The sequence below is a fragment of the Mirounga leonina genome, unplaced genomic scaffold (assembly GCF_011800145.1).
Source record: "Mirounga leonina isolate KUSES-001 unplaced genomic scaffold, KU_Mleo_1.0 Mir_173, whole genome shotgun sequence".
Classification (NCBI taxonomy): Eukaryota; Metazoa; Chordata; class Mammalia; order Carnivora; family Phocidae; genus Mirounga; species Mirounga leonina.
Window position 1 is genome coordinate 37,151,540 of NW_023270447.1, and position 23,516 is coordinate 37,175,055.

Genomic DNA, 23,516 nt, shown 5'->3' on the forward strand with positions numbered 1-23,516 from the left:
TTTTACATGCCAAGATGCTTAAGATACTATAATCCATAATAATTCTCTGTTATGATGTATTATTACAAATGTCCAAAAACACTTTGTTCAAGGAAGTAATGTTTCACTGTTATTTCCCACTGGTTGTATTAAAGTAATTCAAATTAAAATCTGAGAACACTAGTATGTACTTGGTATATAAAGAAAAAAGGAGTTAGGTTCTCAAACTTTTTTAAGGGTGAAACTAAAATATAAGAGCATGGTCCTGGAAAATTAGGAATATAAGTAGTACCAATATTTCACATAAGAGTAAAATTTTAGCTGATCCCGAGCAAGCAAACAAAAAAGGAGTTCCTCGGGTACAGATGAAGATGTGGGAAAGAGCATTAGGCAGAAAGGAACATCATGAGCAAAAACACGGATGCGTACAAAAATGTACATTCAGGCAAATAGTACTGTAGTTAACTGTTTTTGAGTGGCAAATGACAAGTGTGGAAAGATAAACCGGGTTGAATAGTGAAGAAACCTGAATGCCATTCTAAGGTTTTATTTACCATGTTGTTAAGGCCAATAAGGGTGCTCCCTCAAAGTTTAACAAGGCTGTGACATGACCCATACTTGGGTCTTTTGAAAGACATCTTTAGGAATGAGACAGGCTGGGGGAAGATGGGAGGCAGGGGGAAGAAAGAAAGAAAGAAAAAAGACAACCCTGTAACATTCTGCTATAGACTGAATTTTGTGTCCCTTCCAAAATTCTTACGTGAAACCCCATTTCCAATGTGATGATACTGAGGCGGCACCTTTGGAGGTAATTAGGTCATGTGAGTGCAGCTTTCACTGGGATTAATGAAGTTATGAAAGAGATCTAAATCCCTCACCCATTCCATGTGAGGATATAGTGAAAAGACTTATAAACAAGGGTCCTCACTAAACACCTAATTTGCCAAGACCTCGACCTTGGATTTCCCAGCCTCCAGACCTGTGAGAAATTAATTTCTGTTGCTTGTAAGCCACCGAGCCTATGGTATTCTATTATAGCAGCCAAGTGGACCACTGAAATGACCTAATGAAATGACTATGAAATGACTTGATAATGTCACGAGGTCCATAGGTCAAAATTATTTTCGAAAAACCAAGATATTTGCCCTTTCCACTGTGTTGACATTTGAATTAATAGTGCAAAAGCAATGGTAGTGTGAAAGGGTTAGCATCTTCTTAGCACAGATCAAGGCAGCAGGAACGAAACTGCCCTAGTAGTCACCTGTATTCTTCACTGGCATTTGCAGTATGTACTGCAGTAAAAGAAAAACAAAAACAAAAAAATGCCATTTTCACTAAAGAGGTCTTTGATGAAGCAAAGACTATTAATTTTATTAAATCTGGTTCTTTGAATGCTATTAACATGGTATTACTGAGTAGTAAATATTAAGTCTAGTCCCTCGAGCAATGTTCTGTGCAATGAATGCATAAATCACTCCTCATATAAAGTTCAAAGACTGTTGTTATTAAGGAACACAATTGTGTAATTGAGTTGTGAGCTTAACAAACTGCTTTCCCATGAAATAACATCTTTATCTGACAAAACAAGTATGACAAACCATGGTTGTTCAGACTATGGTATTGGCAGACATTTTCTTGAAAAAATGCATGAAGCCTATCATCTCAAGAAAAACAAACTTGTTGCCCATGATAAGATCTGAGTTTTCAAGAGAAAATTAAATTTTAGAACACTTGAATCCACCACTGTGAACATAACAGATTCCTAATACTTAAAAGGGTTTTCAGATGAGATGTGTGTGATACTACCAAAAGAACAGCAAGTCGTCATTACAAATATTCATGCATTAGATGGGTAAGCTGCAGGTTGCGTGATGACCTTTCAACTTAAAAGTCTCAAAGGTTTGTGAAAAGTCAGAACTAGAATTCAGGTCGAAATTTTCCAGTCTAGTGTTCTTCCACAGTACTAACTCAATTTAGTGCTCCAGTCCCAGTGCCTTCCTCCCACCCCCGGATTCTGGAGTTTTAAAGTACCGATCGTCTATTTAGCCGCCCATACCTTTTCTCCATGTATATACATGTGAATTCACACACTCTGCTAATGGCAACAGTTACTAAAACACACTTTAATCAAGAGCTAAGTAGGTTAACAGATGACAAGAAGGATGTGAGATACAGAAATTATCTTTGTCTAAGGTACAATTAACTACCAACAACAATCAATCTAACCTGTGCCTAGAAGATGAGGGAGTCCTCCTCCTCCTAGAACGTGATCTTGACCTTGAGTGCCTTCGTTTTTCTTCTTTCTTATCTGGATTTTAAAAAAAAGGAACCTGGACTTAGAAATCATCAAATAGATTATGCCCATTCAGGAGTTATTCTAAGAAATATTATCTTAATTTTCAGATTTTATATAACATCCTTAAATGGTTTATGATCCTTTTTTCTAGACTTTCGGTAGATCCAAATTAGACATCTGATTTTCAACTAACCAAAAGTTCCTTTGACTCTTTCATTTGTACCAGACTTGGAAGGCTGTGATATACTGTCCATAAACAATCTATGAAAAGGATTATCCTTCTCATTCTTTACAGGTTTCTAAATGAGGAGTCCCTTTTTCCATTCCTAGGTTCTACTTTCCCAAATACAGCTATAATTTACCCAGTTTAAAACTTTATTTTCATGTGTTATGTATTAATGACATTTCCCCAATCAGCACTTAACTGTAAGATAAATACATTTGATAGATTTATAATAAACAGAAATACAGACATTTTAAATTCATTAAAATGTTCCTTCTTTACCACTTAAGTCTATGCTCCTCTGCTAAAATAAATTCCTGTCTGTTTATGTTAAAGTGGTTGATAAAGAGGCTCAATATTTGGCCTTCAATTCTACAAAGTCATGACTCATTCACTGTTCTCACTATACTCAGACAGAACTGGGTTTTAGTAAGCTAGCTCTCTTTCTTAATCTGTCTGAACCTCCTTCTTCCTCTCCAATTTTCAATTGTGTAAGTTAGGAGACAGATCTAGATGGTTTGACTCCCATTTCTTAGTTTTTAAATAATACAAAAGCAATTCCTTTAACTTGGGACTTAAGAGAAATAAAGACATTGCATTCTTCAAACATGACTATAATCAAAGACAGATTGAGTTCTTTCACATTTAGATCATTTCATTAATAGGAGTCAATTTATTGCAAATGTCAATATTAATAATAAATTAACAAAAATCTTGGGGAGAGGGGAATTCATAAATAAAACACTTTTAGTATGTCCAGTTATTAGTTTTCAATGAAAACAAAAAGTTACAGCATGGTGTTCTATCTAGCTTTGGGGTCACATACATCCAGTTGTGTATCTAAAGCTCCTACTGCTTGCTTTGTGGCCTTGGACTAATTAATTCTCTTGATTAAATAACAGACACAAAGCACTGAGAATTAATTTTTCCAATGTTATAATTATCTTCCTAATACCATACATATCTAAAACCTTCCCATTTATTAAGAAACAGGAGTGAAAAATTAGTAAAACATTATTTAATGGGGGAAAAAATAATCTGGGACCAAACATCCAATCTATACAGGCAGACAATAGGATAACCATTCATTTCATCTCAAAAAGACAATCTGCAAAGAACAAGGCACTATTTTTAGGTATTTGCTTTTCTTTAAACAAATGGCGTAACAGAAGTATCTTTAGTAGGTTCTCTAGGTCAAATGAAAGACTGAAATCAATTAGGCTATCCCAATATAGGCAAACATAAATCCAGGCACTACTATTAAGGAATGCATCCTTCTTTGACGGATGGGGTAGAGTGCCTTGTAGGATGTTTAGCTACATCCTGATCCTCTACCCGCTAGAGATGCAGTTGGTACCAGCACAAAAATTAAGTATCTCCAGATTTTAAATTATGTCCAGGTGACCGTTCCCTCCCCTGACCCAGGATTACTCTACTACATGCTCTTTTATCAGAATTTGGAAAATTAAAAAATGATTATAGTATTACTCAACATATTCCCAAACTTACACAATAATCATTTTCGTCAATAATCCTGTAGTTTAAAATTCAACACAACTGCCTAACATATTTTACCTGGTTCTATAGCAGCAGAAATTAGGGACTGTGCTTCTCGTACTCTCTTCATGGCTTCCTCTATTTCTTTACTAGAGGTATCTGATTTCAGACTTGGTGAAACAAGACCAGCAGCTACATGATTCAACCTGAAACAGAACCAAAAATTGAGAGCTGAAGTATTTTAAAATGCACAACAGTATTATAAATAAATGTGTTAATGTTTTATATATCATTTTAGTAAGATACTACTTGAAAAAAGGGGAGATTTCATGTTAATCTTGGTAAAACCATGTATAGTATACTATCCTTTTCAATATTTACAACCTGCATTTTAAAGATTGAGAGACACCTGGAATAAGAAAAATACCTATTATTTTGCTGAACATCCATTAACTTTCCATAAACACAAGTTGAGAAATGCTAGTACCTGGGAATATGCAGATGCTCAAGATTTTTGATTAACAAAACTTTTCCTTCATACGATTTAAAAGCTTTCTACAGCAGAATTAAAGAGTATTACTTGTAAGGTTGCAGATGGACAGAAAATGAGGCAGAGGTCAATGGCATACCAAAGTTACTCATGAAATTGCTGACTGAAAAGATGGACCTTTTAAAAGGTTTACTACATGTGAAAAAAAATTACAGACAATGAATATAAGATAGTTAATTATTTGTGGAGAAAGCGCAATGTGAACAAGAATGGGTTCAGAGGGAATTTCAACTGTACTGGTGTTATATTGCTGGGTGGTTGGTACATGCTAAGATTTTATCAGATAATTTTTAAGAAAAAAGGCACTAATCACTACAGTCAAATGATTCTATTCTCCCTCCCCCCACGCTCTCCCACTTATAGTGAATTTCACCAGGCAGAAAAAGCATTAAGTTCAAATTTAATATAATACCAGGAAATTATGAAGTAAAATATCTCATGACTTTGTTATATATCAATTAGAGAATGTTACAGCACAAAGAGAACACTTCAAGGCACCTAAAAAAAGATGTTGGTATTATGTGACATGCACTAGTCTTTTGCTCTGGGATAGTGTTTCCTTCCCTTCTGTGTCCCTGACTCCTATTCATGCCCCAGGCTCAGCATCTCTGATCTTAAGTTCTCCTTGTAATAAGTTCCCATAGCCCCTGTGTATTTCCTCTTGTTGTATGCACACACTAAATATAGACACTTTACTATATTTAAATAATATCTCTCTTTCTGACTAGAGTATAAATGCTATGAAGGTACAAGCTTATAGTAGTACTCAGTATATATATATTTTTCAAATGAACCAACTAAAGAACATTTAGCTCTTTTCCTGTCATCCTGGCAGATAATACTCACAACTGTTCCGAAAGACTCAACTTATACTGAAACAAAACCCTTTAAAGATGGGCTTACCTCTGAATTTTTCTCATTTCTAGAAAACAGAATTATGTATTGTGTAACTTGAAATAACTTTCCTTTTAACTACCAAAGCATAACTTCTCCATTCACATACTATATCCACATCACCCAATGGAAACACAGAAAAAAATCCTTACTTGGGATCAACAGTACTCATAAGCTTCAGCAACTGATCTGCAGCAAGAGACTGCAAAAACAAAAATATAACAACAGTGAGAATACATAAAATAAATGACTGCTATTTTATTTTCTCAGTATGTTGAAATGCCTTAGGAGAATCAGGCCAACGTACACAAAGTAACATTATTTTAGGCACACTGATGACCAACAGAAATATAATGCCAGTGAAATACATCATGTTAAGTTGAGCTGCTTTAGCAAGTTAAATATATTATTAGCTGAAAAGTCTAGGTTTTATAGAACAGTTACCTCTTGCTTATTCTGAGACTTTCTGAGGAGGTCACATTTCAAAGAAATGTGTAAAACGTAACTCCAAGTGTTCAGGCAGTATAATAAGATTTCCACAAAGTAAGGTCTTCAGAAAAAAGTTCAGCCAAATAACAATGAGAGAAAACAAAAATTTCCGAGTAACAAGAAAACAAATTATGAACCCACGTTCCCATCCTTTCATGATTATTTATTCTGACTCCAAACATACTGATGTATTGGCTTCCTGTGAAACTACTCTGAACTGCATAAAATGAGAAATTCTTTAATGGTCAAGGGGCTACTAATGCAGTGGCCTTTTAAACTTCTCATTAACAAGTTTACGTAAAAAAAATTATTACTATACTGTAGCAATCAGTTATCTCCCATTCTGGAAATGCGAACTTAACAGTTAATGGAACAAATTTCTTTAATTATAAAAATGAGCTCAAAGTTGAAGGGTATTCAGTTATACCTGAGAGTTCAAGTTTGCTCCAGGAAGCCCAAGTGCAGCAAGGGCAGGATCAAGAGTAGGAGCTCCCAAAGCAGCCAATGGAACAGCGCCAATCTGTGAAATTTCAAATATTATTTACTTAAAATTTAATTTCTGTTCCTGATATTATTTTTTCCCGTTTAAAGGACCATATAATAACTAATTTAAGTCTGAGCTATGTGGGCTCTGTTGCAACTACTCAGCTTATATGCCACTGCAGCTTGAAAACAAAGATAATACTAAATGAACAAATGGGCATGGCTGTCAAATCAAAACGAACAAAAACGAGGGTCTGGACCAAGGGCTGTAGTTTGCCTACTACCCCTGCAATATACAATGTCCTCATTTCTCACTCATTACAGCACATTTATCCCTAAAACCAGAAATTAGAAAAACATAAAAAAGTTTTATATATTCATGTGCCAACAATTTGTATTTGTTGCTTCTCAGCTCCAAATCCACTGTTCTTTGCCCCTTTTGTGATAATGAAAGCAGCACCCTTATAAGCATTTCTCCCTCAACAGCTGGCGTGATGTCAAGCTTTATCTGTAGGGGGAGCCAGGACGACACTGGAAGGGGTTTCTCTTCGTCGTTCCTTTGTTCACTTTCTGATGGTTACTGCAGTGGGATGCAGTGGCTTTCACCTCTTTATTTGAGAGAGAGAGTGTGCGCGTGCACCTGAGCACAAGCAGGGGGAACGGCAGGCAGAGGGAGAGGGAGGAGCAGGTTTCCCGCCGAGCAGGGAGCCTGATGCGGGGCTCAATCTCAGGACCCTGGGATCATGACCTGAGCCAAAGGCAGCCTCTTAATCGACTGAGCCACCCAGGCGCCCCTGGCTTTCACCTCTTTAGTGAGTTTCAGTACCATCCTTTTGGGCAGCTTCTTACAAGTTCTGTGGGCACCCCACAGAACTTCTGTACTATCCAGCCTTTTGAAGGAGGTCTGAAACTTAGCCTTCAGGGGGAAGAGGAACCCCCTCATCTAATGTGTTTCCTGTGTTCTTTCTTCCTCAGATCTAGAAGTACTAGTTGCTTCCTATACCTGTGATTACTGTATATTCACTGGCGTTCCACTAAGTAATCTCCTATTACTAGTTAGTAATTCTTTATATTTAACTTTCCCTATTTAAGTTACCGTGTGTGGGTTTTTTTTTTTTTTTTGTCTCTTGCCTGGCATAATTCTAGTCAATAATAGATGCAAACCATGCAAAGTCCTATTGGAGGCAGTCTGACTTTCTCTGTAAGAACTGTGCTAAAAGTTCTTCTAGCTTTTAATAATATTTAGTAAGTAAAAGACACCAAACTTTCTGTACTTTAACTGTTTATGGAGTACAATTAAAATAGTGTCACTATAAAGTGTCTACCTTAGTTATTATACAATTTTATACATTGAAGGAATCAATCTACAAATTACCCAGATCCTCATAAGTAAAAAATGAGGAATTAAGAGACAAAGTCATACTCAAAAAACATGGGAATTCCTGACTTCATCCTTTTTCTGACTTAACAGTTAATGGAACTGTTCAGACAGGCAAAATGATATAATAGAAAAAAATGCTGTTATAAAATTCTAGTTGAGGCTTGCTGTTCGATATTATCTGCGAAACCACTCACTGACCAGTTACAATCTCTCTGAATAAGGATACATGAAATTTAAAGAGCTTTTTAGTTCTAAAACAATATGCTTTTTACAACATCCTATCAAGTTAGAACATTACCTAGCAAAAATCTTCTCCAACTTTATTTCATCTTCCCCATGTTAAAAATCTCCATTAAGAATTCATCTTTATTTCAAGCCATGTACTTAATTCAAACCTCAAGAGCAAAAGATCAAAGGGCATTGAGAAAGAAAAAAACAGTAAGTCTCAATTTCACCTTTATTTTCTTTCTGGGTCCAAATGAACATACTATTTTTAACAGCATGTTCAACAGAAGTCTTATGCCTCATGAGATTGCAGCCCTACCCCCTCTCCTGCCACCCACGTGGTTCCTTATTTTGAGAGCTAGTGGAAAACGAAATACAACAGATTTATGATTTTCAGAATGTTCTTCAAATGCAAACTCCCAAGAGGTTTTCTTCAGTATTTATGATTGCAATACAGCCTTTCACAATACTGTGAACGCGTGGTATCACTCTGTGAACTCTACTCATTACAGCACTTAAAAAGCTCCGGTATGTTTAGGTTTATCCACAATTCTGTGTTCCTTTCTATCCTTTAAGATTTCAAATGGAACAAGCAGTACCTGGGTAAGTGGGTTAGGGGTAGGCAGGAGTCCACCACCAGGCAGAAGACCTGCCACTGCATTAGCTGGTGCCAACAGAGACAAAGCCTTAGTCTCATCAGGAATAACTCCTGCAGAGAAACATCCTTGCATTAGAACACACTTTTTTGCAAGACAGAAAACACACAAAAACACCCAGAAAAAGTCTCCCTGATACACCACCTGAGTTTGTTGAAAGTACTTATGTTCGCTAAAATATAAAGCTTGACTTCTATGATTATTTATCATTAATTTTATGTCAGAATGAAACTTCAATGTGTGAAAATTTGTTTCCTTTTTCTCTACAAATGGTTAAGTTTCTAGAGTAAAAAAAAAATAGCACAATACACACTACTTTTTTGTTAACACTGCCAAGATTTCATCACCTGTACTCGATTTTTAAGTCATGAACCAAACGTAAGCAAGCACAGTCGGTTCTCCAGGGGTGTGCTCTCAACTTTCAAAAGCTGTTTTATGAACAACGACTCGTGTCGGCTGCTTCACTATAAAGCACACAGAAAAATCAAGATACACAAGACAAAAAAAGTTTGATTTAGGGGTTAATAATATGGTACAGTTACTATGATTTTCTTTTACACCTACCATACAAATTTTGTAAAAATTAAGAGAAGAAAAGTATGTAAAGGAAATATTCTGTTGGAATCAAGCGTAGGGCTTTTGCTGACTCATGAAAATGAATATGAATGTTTCTGAAGGTCTCTGAATACACACAGGATGTGTGTGTGAAAGTGAGTAAGAGAGAGAGAGAATAGGTAAAACAACATGGCACATTCCTTACCTGTATAGTAAAATGCTTTATGTTCCAACATGTGCCATGCTAACCATACCAAAAATGCTGCTACATAGTGTCAGTTCAAAAGCTAACTTAGCCAAACTCCTAAAGCCAAAAACAACATGTATGTCTGTTTTTAAAGCCTAATCTGTGTATTCAGATAAAATCTAAGGGCCCTAAAACAAATATTTATGTAGACAATTTAAATTCTATCCAACAGCAAAAGCCCTATACAGATGGATTAATCTGTTAATGTGCCCAAGCCCCCAAAATGAGAGTTCAATAATACAATTAAACTACATATTTGCAAATACCAGTAGTATTTCTGTAATACATATTAAGAAACTGCATCTCATCATAAAACATACAATATGTACAGGGCACTTAAGAGAAACTGGATAAGCTGCAGAAGAAAACTGTTGGGTGGTATTTTCAGCAGGGCCTGGTATATAGTTCAGGCTGAACCAGGGAAAAGAACTGTAAAACACAACAACAAAAAAGAAAAACCACTGTTAAATAAAGGTAATGGTTCCTTCCACCTATACTGAGAAGTGCCGATAATATAAACAAATGTATACTACACAGCACTGTTATCTTGCTTGTGTCAGAGCTGTCATCAATTTAGATACCAAGAGTTATGGAGGGGTGGGGGAGAAAATCATTTAGATATAGGGCATTAATGCATCAATATTAACAAACCTACAGAGATTATGGGATAATTTTGCATGCAAAATTATGTCTCAAGAGGATAATATTAAGTATCAACATCTTACTCAAATCAGTGCATTTGCAACATTTCTGGCAAACTAAAATCCTCTTGAATTTATTGTGAGACACCTGATAGAAGATCTGCATCCATTAAAAAAAAAAGTCATGCATCTGATCCTCTGATTTAAAAAAGACTATTTAAAAATAAAACTACAATTTAAAAATAGCAATGAGGCCCCTCACCAGTTAATTTTCATGCGTCAAGAGTATTTTTTTTACTGCTGCTTTGATAGAACCATGAAATACTGCATGAATGTGTAGAAATGAAAGAAAAAGAAACAGACAAAAGAAACAAACATTAACCAAGGAACCTAAATAACCCCCAAATCCATTACTATTAAGAGTTCCTTCCAAATCCAGCTATCTCGGTTTTACCAATTAAGACTATTCCTTACCGTAGACTTTGTGTCTATTGTTCTAAAACACTGACCAAGAGCCAACACCAAAGTGTAAGAGCTAAAACTAGGGTGAATGGTGACAAAGGGACTGAGTACATCAATTATTTAGCGGTGGTAACATTAATACAGCATACCATACCAATAATTAAATAAACCAAAAATAGATTCTGGAACTAAATATTTCTATAATTCTATATACATTCCTAAACATTTCATTTACAAAACAGACCTAGAAAGGATACTATAGTCTAAAAATACTTATGAAAGCCAGTTATATGATATACTGTATTATGTTCAGGACTTGGGAACTATGATACTTAGCCAATAAGAATTCTTTAAATTTAAAGCCTAACTAAAGTTCTGCACATTACTCACATGATTTGAACTTTGTTTCAAAACTGTATTTTACTTATCCTAAATCTGAATTCTGTATATTTTCTCTTGGTGGTAAGTCTTATCCTACAACAGGCACACTGATATAAAAGAAATTGCTTAATCAAAACACACTAACTCAAACGTTTATCAGCATATATATTTTAAAACCTTAAAATAGCGCTCACACACTTTAATATCACGGAGACAGATGTACTATTATTATATAGCATGCCTTAATCCATCTATGAATGCAATTTAACTTCTTTAGAAAACCACAAAGGCAATTTTTCTAAGTTTTAAGGACTAGACATTTCACAACTTTTACAAGGCATGGTGTAAATGTTCACACTGGTATTCAAAGATCTGAGATAGCATCTAAAGTTAACAATATCAAAATTCTGCTTCCACTGACCAGTTCATTAAGGGGAAAGCATTTAAATTCTGGTCAGCATATATGTTAAATTATTAGCTTAAAATCCAGTAATTTTATCATAGTTCAGTGATTTCTTTGATCAAAATTTATAGTTACCGAAAAGCAAATAAAGTAGCAGTACATTGGGAACAAACTAATTATAAAATATGTTTCAGAAAATTTTACAAAATGGAATTAATATAGTGCTGTCTTGTCACAGTGGCTTTTTTAGATCCAAAACCCTGCTCATTATTTTTCTGTCAAATTACTTTAACAGCCTAAAATGTAAAAAGAGAGAAAATGTAGTTAACAAATGGATGGTTACACCAGGAAAACACTTGGGGGACTTGAGTGCTTGCTGGCCTTTAGTTAATGTCTAGAATCCCCTGTAGCTGCAGAGGACCCACTGTTTTTCAGTCATCTGGAAGAGTTTTGCATTTGCCTTCTCCACTACAAAAATCACACACACAAATAACAGAGAGAAGAATTTATTATTTAGAGATATCTAGAAAATATAGCAAGAATGAACAAGAAAATCTGGCATAAAAACAAATCACCCAGTGCCCATCTGGCACCTAAGCTACAGAAAATCTTGAACTTTCATAAAAAACAAAATCATTGCAACCCTTGGTATACTGGAAATCAATGTGGGATTTTTTTTTTAAAGTTATCTGTGAGAGGAAGCACTACATAAATAAAACTAACCTAGTCATTTATTCAAAACAGAAATAACATCATGCATTTATTTGAAGGTTTCTACGTAAATGTGCATGGAGTGAACCATTCACCTTCAGGGCTTTTTCATAAAACTCAACATTAAATTAACTAAGTAGGTATATCTTAAGAAATTACAATTAGGGATATGGTTTTAACGAACTTAAAATGTTTTAAAAGAAGGCAAAAAGTTAAATATCTTATAAAAACAGGTCTGATTTCTAATTTTTAGAATTAAAAAAAATCTGCAAGTAAAAATATGGACTGCAGTATAACAAGGGTTTCAAAATGTTAATAGCTTAAATTTCTAACATGCTACTAACGCTCACTCTAAAACTATACTGAGGTAGATGGTCATCATAGGATGCCCTCATAGGTAGTTAAACAAAGCACAAACCTTCTGCATATGGTACGACTATCAAAGCTCTGTCAACGAATACAGTGTTTGTCAGATGCTGTGCCACAACTGCTGAGTCCGGGTCATGGAACTTAACAAAGCAGACACGGGATGAGACTGGCAAAGGTGAATCACTAAAAAGTAAGCAAACAACATAAAAAAAGAGAAAAAGAATATCAGCTAAAACACAAACGTATGACTCACAAACCAACACTTGCATTCCAAAAGTAAAATAGGCAGATAAAAATACATACCATATGTGTTACTTTAGTTCACCACTTAAAAAGGAAATGACATTTCAAATAAGGTACTGCCCACTGAACTCACAAATTGTACGGAGACAAAAACAATCACTGTTTATAAACTCACAGTGTATCAAGTTAAAAACAGTTTGAAACTGTAATCTCAGAGTTTGAGCTGACCACAAAAGTGTCAACATTTTTTCCATAATACCAACACCAGCTATTTTTAATTATAAGTAAAAATAATTAGCTTTGGTTTAGAAAACTTTCCACTACTGGTAACTTTTCAGAGTAAGAAACAAAGAATTTCTACTTCAGGGATAAAAGAATATTGCGGGAAGTACATCTATTTGACTATCAGTGAGTTTTCTTAACCTGCCTACTAAGTGCTGTCCTTTTCTACCTACAGCATAACTCCTAGGCATTATAAATAAATAAGGCTACTTTACTCTGAGCACCTTCAGAAAAACAAATGTGTACACACATGAAGATACATAGTACCCCCTAGTATTTTTAGACAAAAATTCCCTCAGCAAATTGCTTTCTTAGGTAAAAAAGCGCTAAAATGCAACCTATGGCAGGGTAAGATAGATAGATTAGGCAGTGAGCAGGATTTTTTTTTTTTTTAAATACAGGGTGGTTCAAATTTCTGCCACAAAACTCTGTGAAAGAGAAAGATTAAATAAAAGTCCGGGGTTGCTCCCTTAACTCCAAACCAAAAGTTGTGAAAACCAATGTCTTAAAGTAGTAGTAATCACATCATCCCTGGCTATACATCAGAATCACTGGGGCGGGGGGGGGGGGGGGGGGGGCGGACACAGGACGACGACACGACACCCAGACTCTCTACTCCACATCAATTAAACCAAGATCTTTAATGTACTGAATGCCTCCTCTTTATTTTAATTCTGTGACCATTTTAATATGCAACCAGGATAAAGAATAACTGCTTTATTATAATAAGCCAATTGCATCTTAAGATTCAATAATGAAAAGGTAAATCCTATAATAAATTTGGCTGGCTTTAGAATAGGGCTTACTGCTAACTCTTCTAATAAATCAGATTTTCATGTATACATAAAAATGTAATTACATCAGATTTGGCTACACTGGTATTTCAGAGAGAAGTTTGTTGTTGCAAAGAAAATTTTCCTCATAATTTGAGCACTAATATGAAGCTACTATATAGCCCAAGAACTCAAACCCATTAGAACTTTTAATAATGTTTCCTGAAAGGCACTGCCCATATACTAAGCACAGATCCAAATAATCTAGGTTCAAAGCGAAGTTGACAATACTGTCTATCCAAATGGAATTTAAGCCATCTTGTTAAGGAACCTTACTGCCAAATGTTTTTGAAAGGATACAGTGTTTTTTTTAATGTGGATACAGTGTTTTTTTAATGTGAACCACTACTGGTCTAAAATTTAACAATGTTGCACCCATATAGCAGAAAGAATGCCATTTCAGCGGTTTAGAACTAAAGCTATAGCACTTTGTATCTCTTTTCTTACATAGCCACATTTTTACCACAAAATTTAAAAAGCTCTTTAAATGATGCTATCCTTCATTTTTAACACCTAACATAATGGTTTGGGAAGTAATAGACATTTAAATTTCTTTTTTTTTTTTTTTTAAGATTTTATTAATTTGACAGAGAGAGAGAGACTGCGAGAGAGGGAACACAAGCAGGGGGAGTGGGTGAGGGAGAAGCCGGCTTCCCGCTGAGCAGGGAGCCCAAAGTGGTGCTCAATCCCAGGACCCTGGGATCATGACCTGAGCCGAAGGCAGACGCTTAACGACTGAGCCACCCAGGCGCCCTGACACATGGGAATTTTTTATACTACCTTGCAACTTCTCTATAAATCTAAAATTATGTCAACATAAAAAGTTTTAAAAATTTTAAATAGTTTTTTTTTTAAGATTTTATTTATTTATTTGACAGAGAGAGATAGTAAGAACAGCAACACAAGCAGGGGCGAGTGGGACAGGGAGAAGCAGGCTTCCCACCGCAGCAGGGAGCTGGATGTGGGGCTCGATCCCAGGACCCTGGGATCATGACCTGAGCCGAAGGCAGACACTCAACGACTGAGCCACCCAGGTGCCCCTAGACATTTAAATTTCTAAAAAAGTGATCTCTACCATTTCTTTGACACTACTGTTATTTGACTAAAGAAAATGACTCTAATATTAAGCTCTTAAAGACTATCAATACAATGAAAACAGTTCTTTTTAAAATAAAATTAGGAAATACTGTGTACATTCTCAGTGTATTTCCATTAATTTGGCAATTAAAATGATTCATATTTTTTCTATCCATCTACATCATAGCTATTACTTGCAGCTATTACTTGCTTATATCAAACCTGTAAGTGGTGGGGAGATAAAAACATAAATAATTATATACCATGGAAAAGAGAGTCACCGTATGACAACTCAGAAGGGCAAATAATTCATTTCTCCCAACTTCAAACTTATTTAAAACCATTACCATTTGGGCCCACAGTCACATTCTTTTATGTTCTCAATTTATTAATAGAAGACACACGCTAATAAGATAGCATGTTAATTTCACTTTCAGACTAATGCCTGAAATTTTCATACCTTAGAATTCTGTGCAAGTACCACTTCTAAAAATTAAACTGTTTTTTATTCTTTACCTTTAAGAATTAATATAGATGAGGTAGGGCAGATAATGAGAAGCAAGATAGGAAAGAGCGAACCCTGTATGATGCTTTTGTCTTTAGGTGAAGAGTGGCAGTATTTTTCCAATTTTTTTTTTTTTTTTTTAATTAAAATGTCCTCTAAGGGTTGTTTCCCAATCTTCCGGGATGCACATGGAAAAGTCAGATTTCTGTTTTCCATCAAGCCCAATGAATTTGAGAATCCCTTTATAAGAGGGCTTTGATTCCTAAAACCCACACTTGATATTTATGCCAACTAAAGTATGAGAACTTCTGGGTCAGACCATGACACTTTTTCAACTCCCACCTTAATACTGTGTTAACCATTTCTGATAGAGAATTTTGAGCTTATAATTATAAACAAAGGCAATGTTCACCTGAAAATGTGACTCCGTTCACCTAATATGCCCTCTCCTTCACTGTGTTCTTACTCAGTTATAAAGAAATACAGTGAAACGTTGCATGTAATATTTTAAAGATAACCTTACCAACTATAGCTACTTATACTTATCATCATTAAAGTATAACGTGTAAGTATTTTTGGTGCTCACTTCCACAGCACATATATTAAAACTGGAATGATACAGAGAAGATTAGCATGGCCCTGTGTAAGAATAACACTCAAATTTGTGATGCATACCATACTTTTAGTTTTTTTCTAATAATATAGTTTTTGTTAGAATGTCTGCAAACTTTTCCTTAGTAATTTAATGTATTTTTTTTTTTTTTGCTGTGAAAGAAAATTATAATTTTATTTTTGTTTTTCAGTTGGATGAGCAAAGGAGTTCAATGTCAGTTTGTGACTGAATTAACTTTCAACGATTTGGTCACTATAAAAAATAATCTATTTTTGGTCACTGAAATAATTACCTAAGTTATTTAAGTAATTGATGTGAACCTTCATTTAATGCGTAACTTTGACATATGCTTCCCTGGGATCATTACCCAATAAACACTCCAGTTATATCCTCCATTCTGAAATACACTAACACCAAACATTTAAAGATTTATTACTGTAAAAGAATGATTCCACTCATAAGTTCCTTATAAACCAAGGAAATCCTTCATCAAGTAGTAAACGAGAATCACAACACTGGGGTTGAAATACTAATTCTGACACTGGTAGAGTGATTTGGAAGTGCAAAACAACCTATGTGAATTTCAGTTCACTTGTTCATAGAACAGGTTTAAAATAAAAAAGGAAAGCATCTAGCATATACTAGACAAACAATGTTGAATTTCCAAAATGCATTTTAGGGACAACTAGAATTAAAGTTAATAATTTTCCTTTAAAAGAGAGGGAATAAATGAGGGGAGCACCGAGAGATGCTTTCAAATAGCTCTAAGGGCTGTCATACCGAAGAGAGGGTTCGAATATTTCTTGTGAAACAGTATGATCACTGGGTGCAATTATGGGCCAGCAATTTCTGGCTTAAAAGAACCAAGAAAGAGAGGGATTCTGTAATGAAACAAAGGGAGAAACCTTCTTGAGGAGGTTGACAATGAAACGTTTGGCATAATCCCAGATCCTACGATCACCACTGCACCACCCTCCCATAGGCATTTATAACTGAAAGCATTTCAGTAGGTGTGGGTTAAGGCTGTCATATATGCACTTTAAAAAATGCTCTATAGGTGATGTTGCTGACCCAAGGAGCCACATATTCTAAAAGAGAGAGAAGCTAAACTTAGAGAAAAACAAAGTAGTTAAACTGAACAGGGAAGGGAGCAGGGGTGTTTTATTTTCACACAGGATGATCAGGGAAGGTTTCTCTGATTAGGTGACAACTGAGTATCAAAAGTAAGCAAGCAAGTCATAGGCATATATCCAGGTGAAAAGAGTTCTAGGTGAATATGAATGCCTTTGGGGGAAAAAAATACAAATACCCCATAAAAAAAATCAAGCGGCAAGCATGTTTACAACAGTTAGAATTTTATATATTCTGAACCATTCAATCTTATTCTAGGAGTAAAAGTAGATTTTTAGAATGATGAACCTTTTTGGAGTACTAGTTAGGACTTCATAGCACATGATCCCTTGCAAGCTGCTCCTGAAGAATGGTAGTAAGCTTAAAGAAATTGTCCAAAGTAGTTCCAAATTATGCAGGTCAGATTAGCAATTGAAACTTACATTTAAAAAAAAAATCAACATTAAATGAACAAAAGTAGGACGCTACATCCATCCTATTCAAATCTAGAAGGCCAAGAAGGTTAATATTAGCGTCTACTAAATTGTAACCTTGTATAGTTTCAGATGAGAAATTACCTATATGTGGGAACATATATGAAGAAGTCAAAGAGCAAAGATGTGCCATTTTTTATCTCTTCGTCCTAATACAGGGAAAAGAGTCCTCTTAATGCACAGCACCCCAGACCATGTTATCTGATGCACATCAGTTATTCCCGTTATGATAGTACTCCTTTGACAACAAAGCAAAAAAGCCAGACTCTGGTCCATCATGACCCTAAGATATTGATCATTCATTAAGTAAAAGAGGAACCAGTGAACAGCCTATACCTCTGTCATCTTTTTATAAATGCATCATAAAAAGAGCATCTTCAAAATAAAACATTTTAAAGTCAGCAACTATAACAAAATTCTTAACTTGCTGGGCTGGAAAGAATTATTTCATAAATCAATCCAGTATGTCAGGTACTTTGAATAATAACATGATTATAATGATCACATGCATCACTCTCATTTTCTGCCTTTTTGCTGTTTGCTAATTTCACGAACAACTTAATAAAGGGCATGTTGTGAGAAAATGGAGTAACAGCAAAATTATTTTTGTATGTTCATACTATGAAAGCTTTTTGTCCTTCATTATGAAAAGCAGTCAAGTTTCCATTCAAAATAACAAAAATGTTTGTTTCCAGAATTCTACACTTCGTGAAAATCAGTAACTGAAATCTTTCGCTGCATGTATATTCCCCTAAAAATTAAAGACACCACACTCATTTGAAAACATTAATCATCTAAAAGCATTCTAAGTAGAAAGTGATGAGGTATGGGAAATAGTTAATATTGCATTTTACCATCAACTTCTATTAATTTCTTAGAGTAAAAATGCATTTAGATTAATGATTTACTACAGCCACCAGAACAGTGGATTCCTTGAGAATTCCAATTTCCCGTTTAGTACTTAAGTGACATCATAAAACTCTCAATGTATACTGGGTACTCAGTGTTTACTTATAGCAACACCTGAATTTTCACTCTTCACAAAGAGGACGCCACTGTTTTATTATTTCAAATGTTTGTTCTAATATTTATCACATCTTACTTCAAAGCTTTTTTTCTTTGCAATTAACCCACTCATTTAATACTTTTTCAGTAAGAATGTGAGACAACAGAATAAAAACAAAAAGCCATACACTCTAAATTCAAAAATTTAACATTCTATAAGAACTGTGAAAATATAAATGTGTACGTTATTTAAACAAAAGAAAACCTTACGTTTCAGCTATAACCCATTTTTGTCATTATAAAAATTAAGTATTCAGGCTCACTGAATTAATCATCTGTCAAAGAGTATTAACTCTGAATTATCTTCACTGGGCCAGAATCCGTCTACGGCAATACTTACAATTAACTGACAACAAACCAAGTTATCAAATTAACATAAGAATGAATTGTTACTTTTCAAAGAACTCAAACATTTGTTTTTAAAAAAGTGATTAAACTATATACAAAACACAGAATGTGCAGTTTGCCTTGCTCTAAGTGCTCAAAAAAACGACCACGTTGTCACAATTTAAGAAAAACCCCACCAAATCCCAAGATTTTAAAAGCCTGTGTCTCTTTAACACGCAAAACCCTGGCCCTGCTTCTTCGCATTAAGCCTAAAAAGTAGTTTCTCTCGTAAGTAAATGCAACAGCTGGCCTCAACTAAACGCAACCTGGTCCAGAGAAGCGTCGACAAGGGCCTAGGAAATGGTGTAGGTTAGGCCCGGAATGGGGAGGAGTCAGTGAAAACGGTGATGGTGGACGATACTCACTCTGGCGGGAAGAGGCGCAGTTCGTCGATCTTGCCTAGGAAACCGAAGAGGGTCCGCATCTGCTCAGAGCTAGCGCTCGGGGAGACATTAGTCACCTGGATTACCTCGGTGCCGCCGCCTCCGCCGCCGCCGCCGCCGCCACCGGGCCCGCCGCTGGGGCCCGGGCCCGCAGTACTGGGGACGACGGTAGTGTTGCTCATGGCGCTGCTCGCCTTCTCGCTCCTGCTTTAACACATCAAACACACAACAAACAGTGAGAGGGAGGGGGAAGAGGAACCGGTTCGCCGGAGAGGAGACAGGAGGGTGTCCGATGCTACAGCCGCTGCTGCCACCGCCGCCGTTCCTCCACCCGGCCGCTGGTCGGGAGGGGGCTGCGGGGGGAGATGAGAACGCGCGAGTTCGAGACCACGAGAAAACAAACGGCCGCCCCCACCTCGCTTCCAACCACCTCACTCGCGGGCCCGAGCTCCCCACAATGCCTTGCGGCACTCGGGCGCGTCACCGTGGGCTCCGCCCCGCGCAGGCCCAGCCAGCCTCGCCCGCAGCCGGAGAAACGCGAGAGGCTCCGAGGTCTAATGGAAGTCGTTACCCATTTTCATCGCCCCCTTTTTTGAAGACGTGGAAGGCATTAACTTTTTAAAAAACAAGCATTCAATCCTCTGCAAAAAACTTCACACTTTAGCAACTATTAGAAATGCCCCCAATACGTATATCTTCACACAAGATCATCTCCATTTCTGTCCAGTTATTACTAAGGAAATTTCCACCGTAGCAACCAAAATTTTCCTCATCACTATAAAATTTTATAAATCTTTACTATTCACACATTTGGTAACATTAAATTTTTTTTAAAGATTTTATTTATTTGACAGAGAGTACAAGCTGGGGGAGCAGCAGGCAGAGGGAGAAGCAGGCTCCCTGCTGTGGCGCTCGATTCCAGGACCCCGAGATCATTTCCTGAGGTGAAGGCAGACGCTTAACAGACTGAGCCAGCCAGGTGCCCCGGTACCATTAAATTTTTAACCAATCTGCTTTGTCACTAAAACCTTGAAAAAATATTTATTTTAATGTTATACTTACTAGTGCTTAATAAGCAAATTTTATTTCACAACTTGACTTTTTAAAAGCACGCTTTATAGTACCTAAATATATTCAAGTATATGATCTGAAATTCCTACAGAAAAACTTGATTGGGGCGACTGGGTGGCTCAGTCGGTTGGGCGTCTGCCTTGGCTGGGGTCATGATCTCAGGGTCCTGGGATCGAGCCCCGCATCCGGCTCCCTGCTCAGTGGGGAGCCTGCTTCTCCCTCTACCTCTGCTGCTCCCTCTGCTTGAGCTCTCTCGCTCTGACAAATAAATGGATAGAATCTTAAAAAAAAGAAAGAAAAACTTGATTTACATGCATATTCTTGCTTAAAATAATTTTGAAGTTTTGACCATAAAAAAAGAGTCTTAATTTTTCAACCTCATTTAACTACTCTCCCATTTTCAACCACTGTTATCCAAAGACTTGCAGTTTTCCAAACATGACAAAATCTTTAATTTCACTGTGCCGTTATACAAATTATTAATGACCTCCCTCATTTTATCTAACTACCATCCTCTGGGGCCTGCCCTCACTGCCACAACTTCTGCAAGCAGAGTTAGGGCTTCCTCTTTCTTCTCTGCTCAACAACAGAAAATACACATACTCTACTTGTTATATTGACATGTATCCCCTCCCAAAGTGGTTGAGTTTTCTGGGTCAGTTTAGTGCAATGTCTGTCACACAGTAAATGTCCAATAAATGTGTTAAACACATGAATAAATAGGCCTTAATGACAGAGCTATTTATTCTAAGACAATTGTTAAATATTTTACATGCCCCTGAATATCTTTGGAGGCTAAAACCTGAGGCCTTTTTGTTGGTAAATACATCTATGGAATAATGAAGTCAAGAGTGTGATTTGTGAGAGATTAGAACACAAAGTTATTGAGACTGGATATGGAGGCAATTAGCTCGGTTTACTTACTAGCTAAGTCACTTCTGCTAGTTCTTATAAAAACAAGGGATAGGCTGGTTGAATGTAAGCCTCAGGAAAATTACAAATTACAACAAATGGCATGTTATTCATTAATGTTTATCTGTGAATATAATAAATGTCGGATAATTTATCTTTTTATTTTGAATCAAACACATGTAACTGCTAATTACAGATTCTTAATTTGATAAAGTTAATTTGTATCAGGACCCATAAAATGGGAGGCTGCCCTAGTGGCCTGACCCATGTCACAACTCTAAATCAGTCTGCACTTATGGGAAACACCTATCAAGAAACTTAACATACATTAATCACAATCCTCTAACTCAGCTTTAGTTAACTTATCTTACCTAGAGAACAGGACCTGCTGTTTTATTTTTTTTTTAAGATTACTTATTTATTTGACAGAGAGAGAGAGAGTGAGGGAGAGTGAGAGCAGGGCAGGGCAGGGCAGGTGGGAGAGAGAGAAGCAGACTTGCCACTGAGCAGGGAGCCCCATGCAGGGCTGATCCCAGGACTCTGGGATCATGACCTGAGCTGAAGGCAGACATATAACTGACTGAGCCATCCAGGAGCCCTGGACTGCTAGCTTTATAAGGAAATCCCTCAATCTCCTGGCCAATCATGCCCTATTTCTGTGTTGCCTTTCCTAATGTTCTCTAAAACATACTCTTGCCTGAAATCTTTTGGGAAGAGTGTTCAACTGCTCGTGAGGCACTGTAATCCCCTAATCCAAGGATTGTTTTCCCTGTAATAAAGGATATCAAACTCATTACTAAATTGTTTTTTGTTTTCTTTTTCATTTGACAAGTTCCACACCTACTAGAAGTGCCTACCATGTGCCAAATATGCTACAATGTTCTACAACAAAAAGACAACACAAAAGCAGGGTTCATTCTTTTTTTTTTTTTTTTTTAATGTTAGCATCTTTTTATTTTTTATTAGTGGATACAAAGAAATCTTTTATGTTATTCTACATATATTTGACATTATTTCATAGTTAAAATATTCAAACCAAGAAAGAGAGTTCTGTGATAAGAGAAAATCTTTTAAATCATCAGGAGCCAGTTTATGTATAACTTATTGAAATGCCAATAGATGGTGCCTCCAGATGGAGAAATAATGTGGCAAAAAAAGAGTCTTATTTAATAAGAAGAATTGTTGAATATTTTACTTTCAAGTCATCTAGCAAGTGGAAAAAATACTAGACTTAGAGCCAGGAGAGTGGCTTAAAATACTACCCTGTCATTTATTAAGTGTGATTTGAAGAAATTTCACTTCATGTCTAAGAATCTACTTCAGTCAGGAACTGAATCATAATTTTGAAGATCTTAGTAGGTCTAATAAATAGATTAAATAATTAACTACCTTGACTTATTACTGTCTGGTGCCCATAGAAATGACTAAAGACAAATATATCAAAGCAAATAACAAGTATATCCAATCTACAGTAGTTTTAAATAACTTCAGATTTGTTTAGGCTCCTGATTAAACATAACTATAAGAAATACAGAATCTGGAGATGGGTATCATACTTGTCTTTACTCTAACCTCAGTGTCATAAGAGGTTGTTAAAAAACTTGCAGATTCCTTCAAATATTAGTACCTGTTATGTTCCAGGAATACAGCAGAAAAAGATAGGCAATGTTCCTGATCTCCTATAACTTCAGTATGGCAAACTTTCAATAAACACACACAACCATGTACAGGAGTAACGTGCTGTCATGAAAATAAACCAGGATAAAAGATAGGAGAGAATGGGTTACTGAGCTGAGACTTTAACAAAAGGAGGAAGCAAGCCATTTGAATTTCTGGAGGAAGAGTAATCCAAACAGAGGAAATAGCAAATTTAAAAGTTCTTGAGGGTAAGAATAAGTTTGAAACTTTCAAGAAAAGTTGTAAGACCATTCTTTATTGAATGAATGCTTTCCAGTTTATATTTCAGAGAGAGACTTACAAGGAGATCCTGTCAGTATCATGTGGAAAGTGAAGTGAAAGAAATATGCAAAGGGAAGGGTCATAGCTTATCTTTGGAAGTGGACTGGGAAGGCTTCCAGCTATGTTTGAATGATAAATAT

General features: G+C 36.1%; 1 protein-coding gene and 1 non-coding gene across 13 annotated transcripts in view; one reads left to right on the forward strand and one right to left on the reverse strand.

Annotated features, from left to right (window-relative positions):
• Positions 1-23,516, reverse strand: part of SRSF11 (serine and arginine rich splicing factor 11) — a 42,580-nt gene that overhangs the window by 9,734 nt on the left and 9,330 nt on the right. For 2 of the 12 annotated variants that reach the window (XM_035018286.1, XM_035018287.1), the window contains exons 2-8: positions 19,417-19,641; positions 12,492-12,625; positions 8,617-8,726; positions 6,356-6,448; positions 5,592-5,641; positions 4,074-4,201; positions 2,206-2,287 (exon numbers count right to left, since the gene is read on the reverse strand). In XM_035018286.1, coding sequence (XP_034874177.1) covers positions 2,206-2,287; positions 4,074-4,201; positions 5,592-5,641; positions 6,356-6,448; positions 8,617-8,726; positions 12,492-12,625; positions 19,417-19,616 — 797 coding nt within the window. In that variant the 5' untranslated portion in view covers positions 19,617-19,641. Of the gene's footprint in view, positions 1-2,205; positions 2,288-4,073; positions 4,202-5,591; positions 5,642-6,355; positions 6,449-8,616; positions 8,727-9,020; positions 12,626-19,416; positions 19,844-23,516 lie in introns of those variants that run through there. The other 10 variants (XM_035018291.1, XM_035018283.1, XM_035018284.1 and 7 more) reach the window with 10 other exon arrangements.
• On the forward strand, positions 15,961-16,066 carry LOC118020425. Its single transcript, XR_004681867.1, has one exon. It is a non-coding gene; the product is annotated as a U6 spliceosomal RNA (small nuclear RNA).